This window comes from Petaurus breviceps, unplaced genomic scaffold (assembly GCF_028583685.1).
Source record: "Petaurus breviceps papuanus isolate PSGF00001 unplaced genomic scaffold, PetGlider_PUasm1.0 688, whole genome shotgun sequence".
Lineage (NCBI taxonomy): Eukaryota > Metazoa > Chordata > Mammalia > Diprotodontia > Petauridae > Petaurus > Petaurus breviceps.
The window spans coordinates 27513651-27520299 of record NW_027186457.1 but is presented as its reverse complement, the minus strand read 5'-3'; the positions used below and the strand labels follow the sequence as shown (position 1 = coordinate 27520299).

The window sequence follows — 6649 nt, the reverse complement described above, 5'->3', positions numbered from 1 at the left end:
GCAGAGTTTCTCTCATCACCCACAGAGTCGGGTGCCATTTATATACTTGGTTGCTTGCCCAAATCAAAGGGAGCTCGGCGATTTTCTAGTCCCAGCCCTGCCACCTTCTGGGTGCTGCTCCAAAAGCCAAATTAGCTTCCCCAGAGACACGGGAGGAAATGTGCGGGTGGCAGAGCTTCAGTTCAGCCCTAGGAGCATCCATTACGGGCCCTGTAGAAGCCACAGGGGGTGATATGCACTGGGCACCTTCCACCTACTCTGCGCGTGCACGGAAGATGGGGTGGGAGCCGCTGGGGGAGCTGGAAGGGACCCTAGTGCGTCCTCATTTTACAGAGAAGGTAACGGAGGCCCTCAGAGGCAAAAGGTAGTGCAGGGAGCACGAATCCGAAGCGGGGGGATTGGAACTCAGGGCTCCCTAAGCGGGCGGCGCCCAGTACTGAGCCGCACTGCCTGCGTGCCCGCATGAGTGCAGGACCTGCAGGGGCAGGGAGGACCTGCAGCTGGAGGTCACGGCGGCTCCTCACAGGGGATCTGCCCCTACGGTCTGTGTGACGTCAGGCGAGTCCCTTTTTCCCTTCGCTTTAGGGGCAAGAGGGGGTGGGACCAGATAACTTGCACGGTCTCTGCGGCTCCCGCTCTTGGCAAGTCCTGCCTCGTCCCCCCGCAGGCCCCGCCCCAGATCCCCATGCCCCGCCCCCTCCACGCTGCAACCCAACTCGGTCTCTCCTCCGCCCCCTTCCGCTGCTTGGCTTTCTCCCCACCCCCCCGGGAGCGTTCGATTGGCCGGACGACAGCGGGCGGGGGCAACGTCTCTCTCGGATTGGCGAGCGCGTAGACCCGGTCGTTCGTCATTGGCCCGCGGCGCGGCGGCAGCACGTGTGGATGCGCTCCGGGACGGACGGCGCTTTGTTGCCTCAGGGGGAAGCCGGGGGGCGGGCGGCAGTTGCTGGAGCCCAGGAGGCACCGGGGCCGCACAGGCCGGGGCCGGGGGCCGCTTCAGCGCGGCGGCGGCGGCGGCGGCGGCGGCAGCGGCAGTAGCAGCAGCCATGAGCGGCGGCGTCTATGGAGGAGGTGAGCGCGAGCGCGGGCGCGGGCCGCGCGGGCCCCGGAGAGTGCCGGGCCCGAGAGCCCCTCGTGGGACTCACCCACTCAGAGCGGGCATCCCCGCGCTCCGGCGCCGCTCAGGGACGCGGAGAGAGGGGGAAGCCCGGAGTCCCAGCCGGAAGGCCTGCTCGGGCTCCCCTGGGGCCCGGAGGGAGCGACGGCCAGGCGCAGTCACACAGCAGCAGGCTGGGCGCCGGTACGCGGGCGCCAACACTGCCGGGGGCCCGAGGCCCAGAGAGGGCAGCCATCCACGTCCTGGCGCCCAGCACGGCCACGGGGACGCCGGCATCGGAAGGGAGAGAGCCCGGCAGCAACGTGCGGCGGCCCCGGATTATGGGGGGAGGCGGCGACCTCTGGCAGAGGGAGCCCCGGGGTAGGGCAGGAGCTCACGGGGCACCCCGGGGCCAGGTGCGGCCTGCTTCGGGGCGCGGAGCCGGCCGGGACGGAGAGGGGCACCCCCGGGCCCGGGAGCAGGCGCCCAGCCCCTGCTAACACCGGTGGCCCCGTTCCCCGCGCCTCGTCCCGAGTGTCCAGGGAGCAGTGGCCGAGCCCGGCCTGGAGCCCTGCCCGGTGGTCATACCTGCGGACCCGAGTCAGTGCTCCGCCTGTCCCGGTGGGGGCCCCTGGGCCTCTGGGGGTGGCACTGGCACCTCGTGGGGCCTGAATACCCTTTGTCCGGGTCTTAGCGGGGCGCACAGACTGCTGCGGGGACCGCCCTGCCCGAGGACACTCAGAATCAGACCAGCAAGTTGAGCAGACTCCGAGATCATCCGGCCGGGTGGGGGGGGGGGCCTTAACCTGGCTCTGCGGATAGATTTCAGGAGGGCCGGTCACCCCGAACAGCAACAGCAGCGAGCAGCCACGTCCTTTTTAGCTAAGCTCTCACCCACATGTGGCATTTCCTTACAACCGCAGACCCCCTGGGAAGGGTCCTTAGGCTTGGCCAGGCTGCCAGAGGGGTTCGGTGCACAAACAGGTTAAGAAGCCTGCATGTCCAGTCTCTTGTCAGGGCCGGGGTTTCCTTCCCCCATCCCTTCTGCACGAGACTCGTGGTCCTGCCAGGGCTGGGCACTGGCAGGAGATGATGCTCAGGAGAGATTCTTTTGACAGTTGGCTCTCAGAAGTTGTTTTGTGGTTGGGATACTGTTAGAAAAGCTTCTGGCAAGTGGGCTCAGGAGATTTAGAAAGGGATTGTATACTTGTATACTGTTCTTAGAAGTCTTTGCTAAACCTTTCTGTGCACCTCCTGAAATGAGGTAGTCATAAGAACTGGGCCTGGGAGTCGGAAGAGAAGGCTCTCAGGCTGTACACCCCACTTAATTAGTTTTATGTCCTTGGGGTCCTTTCTGGACCTCATTTTCTCATCTCAAATGAGAGGGTCACCTTGATGATTTCTAAGGTTTCTAAAATCCTGTATTCATGAAAGGCTCACACCAGTTGCATTGTCTGCTACTTTATTAACTCTTCCTCTTAGCCTTCCTGCAACTCAGCCAAGGGACCTATACTGTAATACATATTATTTCATTTTATTTAGTATTGAACAACAGGCATATCAGGCTTTTCTACTTCTGTGGTCGTTTTTGTCTTTGACTTGAAATACCGAAGCTTTGAAAGAGCAGTTAGCTACTTCCCCTCAGTCGTTCTCTATACCCAGTTCCAAAGGAAAACTGCTTAAGCATCGTGGGCATGTGGATGGTTTTGAAAATCAGTACATTTCCAGTTTATAACTTTTTGCCTCTCCTAGGCCATATTGTTAAGAAGCATGTATCAAGTGTTTTAATGTCACTAATTCTGAAAAAAGCTGATAATACTGAACCAAAGGTTAGACATGGGTTTTGGTCTACTCTGCTTTCACCACATATTGCATGATCGAAGACAAGTTACTTTCTCTTCGAGCCTCAGTTTTCTTTCTCAGTGAAAGCACTGCATTCCAGAATTATAGGACATGAGCTTCTCTTATAGGTCTTTTTACAGGTGAAAAAACTGAGACCCAGTGAGGTGAGATGATCTGCTTGAAGATCACACATTGATTTAATGTTAAAACAATCATTGCTGAGCCAGCATTTGTTGTTTTAGTATAATTTGTTTTTCCTGGTTCAGCTGCTTCAGTTCTTAGGAATCTTTCCAGTTTTCTTTTAGTCCCTTTGTCTTTCAGCTCAGTATGCATGTCCTTTATTCATCCATTCTTGACTGATTGATTGATAGGTGCCCTGCTGGTTTCCAGTTCTTTGCTACTAGAAAAAAAGCTATTATAAACGTTTTTGAACTTAAGGTACCTGTTTCTCTTTATTTGGTCTCTTTGAGGTATAGTATAGACCTAGCAGTGGTATTGAGGAGTCAGGGTACACGCAGTTTAATAATTTTTTGTCTCATCATTCCAAATTGTTTTCTAGAATGGCCAGACCATTCACAACTAACTCCACCAGGAGCACATTAATTTGCCTGATTTCTTACAGCCCTTCCAATATCTAGCAGGAATTTAAGTGCCTTCCGTGTGTCAGACTCAGGAGAATACAAAGACAGGAAGAAATGAAATAATCTCTTCTCTCAACATGCTTAGAGTTGTTTTGAGGGAGATAACACAACCATTTATGAGAATATACTGAGTAAAAATACAAGACATTTAGGGAAATAGTAGTTGGGAGCATTGTGAAGGAGTATGTAGAAAGTTGTATTTAAGCTGTTTCTTAAAGGAAATGGGATACCCTTCTCTGCCTACCTACATTAGAAGAAATGGCAAGGGAAATTTTTTTTAAGTGTATAGGGTGTTTGCTAATTAAAATGTTTTAGGATTAAAAGGGAAATTTCTATGAGATTATTTTAAAATCTCTATTACTTTGAAGTATTTATAGAAAACTATCCATTGAGGAACATATTTTTCTGAAGTTTTTCAGTTTTTTTCAGCTTCCAGTTTTTCAGCAGCAATAACAAAAATATGAATTAAATTTTAATATTTATTTAAATAATAAGACTCTATCTCTGGCTTATTTATTTTTTTAAATCTAGATAATATAAGCAGCCCCTGGATGATAAAGACAGGGTAGAGCACTAAGGATCATTTTCTACATAAAGTTTTAGGAGATGGATATGCAAGTCATTATTTTAATTAAGGAAATAAATATAAGCACCTGGCTATTTTTCGTGTCTTTGAGCAATTTGTATAGGTCTGGTATATCCAGTGGAAAACATTTTCCCAAAGTACTTGTAGCCTTTATGTCAACAGCAACTCCCCTCCCCCCAATCTTTTTGTGTATTTCTAGGTGATATTCAAAAATATTTAAAAGTAGATTATCATTGGTGGCATAGTGGATATAGCACCAGGCCTGAAGTCAGGAAGATTCCTCTTCATGAGTTCAAATCTGGCTTCAGACACTAGCTGTGTGACCCTGGGCAAGTCACTTAATCCTGTTCAACTCAGTTTCCTCCTCTGTCAAATGAGCTGAAGAAGGAAATGTCAAACCATTACAGTATCTTTGCCAAGAGAACCCTAAAAGGGGTCTTGAAGAATTGGACACAACTGAAAACGACTAAACAACAAACCATATTTTGTCTGTTTGGGATTAATACCCCAAATATGCAGTCAGGTTCCAAATTTCATTGTATCTGCTTTTCTAACATCTCTTGCATCTCTCCCCTTCTTTTTGCGAACTTGACCACCACTCTATTTTAGGTCCTTACCACCTTCAACTGTTGCAGTAGCCTCCTAACTGACCTCCCTGCCTTAGGTTTCTTCACGGTTCATCTTCTACACAGCTGCTGAAATGATGTTCCTGAAGCACAGATCTGACCATAAGTTACACTCTACTACTTGGTAAACTACAGCAGTTCCCTATTACCTCCTGGGTCAAATAGGACACTCTTTTTGGTTTTAAAGTCCTTCACAACCTGGCCCCAGCTTGGCTTTTCAACCTTATGTATCATTCCCCTTCCTGCAAACTGTACATTTCAGCCTAAGCAGCATTCCTGTTGCTCACACACAATACTTCATCTCCCATCTCCATGCCTTTGTACTGGCAATCCCCCATGTCTGGAATTCAGTCATGATTTACTTTGAGTCATGATTCACTTGCAGTTGCTAGTAGTGCCCATTTCCCCCTCCAAATTACTTTATCTTCTATATAAACTTAGGCAGATACATATTATCTCTTCCAATAGAACATAAGCTCCTTCAGAGTAATGACTGTTTCATTTATCTTTGCAAACCTGCAACTGGGACAATATTTGACCATTTTATTTTAGTGTAGACCTGTGATTCTATTAGCGTAGTGAACTCCTAGTGAAAACATCTCTTCTACCTGTATAGATCAGCAACTTCTCTGTAATAGCTCCTCTTAATGAGTTGCTTGAGGGTCCTGAGAGGTTAACGAAGTTCCCTGGAGAGTCATACACCAGTGCATATTAGAGGCCAGACTTGGATCAGGTCTTCCTCACTCCAAGATGGACCTAGCCACTGCCACACTGCCTCTCAGTTGGTGCTTAAAAAATGTTCGTTGATTCATTGTTAGGATAGGCTGTTTTATACAGAACTGGCTTGTGTGAAATCTGAATTTGGTTTATAGTCAGCATTAAATGTATGCCTAAATATTTTTTTCTTACAAGATTTCATTTTAGGGATGTAGCCTCTATTTTGTGTCAGCCTTAATATTTGGACCTTTAAAGCAAATTGACTTTTCTGATATATTCTATATGATATTTTCCTTTATTGTTTACATCTAAAATTTTAGTCACAAATATGTTTGTACATATTGGCTTCAATTTATGTATTACCCTTCAGGATTCCCATATCACTTGGAGGGGTGTAAAGATTAATTAATATCCAGGGCCCATTCCTGACCAAATTGGAGAGTTAATTTGTATAAAAACCTTCATTTTCACAATATTAATTTTATTGCTGAGCCTGTAAAAATTGGATATAATTTATTTCTTATATGCAACTGGGAAATAAGATATACAGGTAGTGGGGTATAGAAACCCATCTTGCCCTACTAGAAAGTTAGGGGGGTGATGGAGGAGGATATAAGAGAGAAAAGATTGGGGGAAGGAGTATTCAGTAGGCTTGCTATTTTGGGGTGGGGGGTAGGGGAAAGATGGGGAGAAAAAAATTGTAACTCACAATCTTGTGGAAATGAATGTTGAAAATTAAAAATAAACAAAGAAACAAAGAAAAAAAATTGGATATAGACTTTTTAAAAAGCCATAGGCCCTCATGAAACCCAAATCATAACTTTAATTGATTTTCAGGAGACAGATGAACCACAAGGTAACAAGCTATTATCCAGGATTTAAATGGTTTGGCAAGAGTTAGTACACATTAGATTAGTCCTCTTTACTATCTAGATCCCTAGAGCCTGAAAAATTGTAGTTTCTGTTTAGGATGACCTAGATCCTAATGATAACTATTATTGGTATTAGCTTGCACTTATATATCATTTAAAAAAATTTTTTTTTAAATTAATTTATTTCCTTTTAGTTTACAGGATTACTTATATATCATTTTATGGTTATAAAACACTTGAATGTAATTAATAATAATACTGATATTTAT

The 6649-nt window shown here is 47.1% G+C and overlaps 1 protein-coding gene across 1 annotated transcript in view; it reads left to right on the top strand.

Annotated features, from left to right (window-relative positions):
• Window positions 1–926: 926 nt before the first annotated feature.
• Window positions 927–6649, top strand: part of ACTL6A (actin like 6A) — a 29078-nt gene continuing 23355 nt past the window's right edge. Inside the window, exon 1 of the mRNA XM_069104815.1 lies at window positions 927–1071. Within this exon, the coding sequence (XP_068960916.1) occupies window positions 1047–1071 (25 nt within the window). The 5' untranslated portion in view covers window positions 927–1046. The remainder of the gene's footprint in view (window positions 1072–6649) is intronic.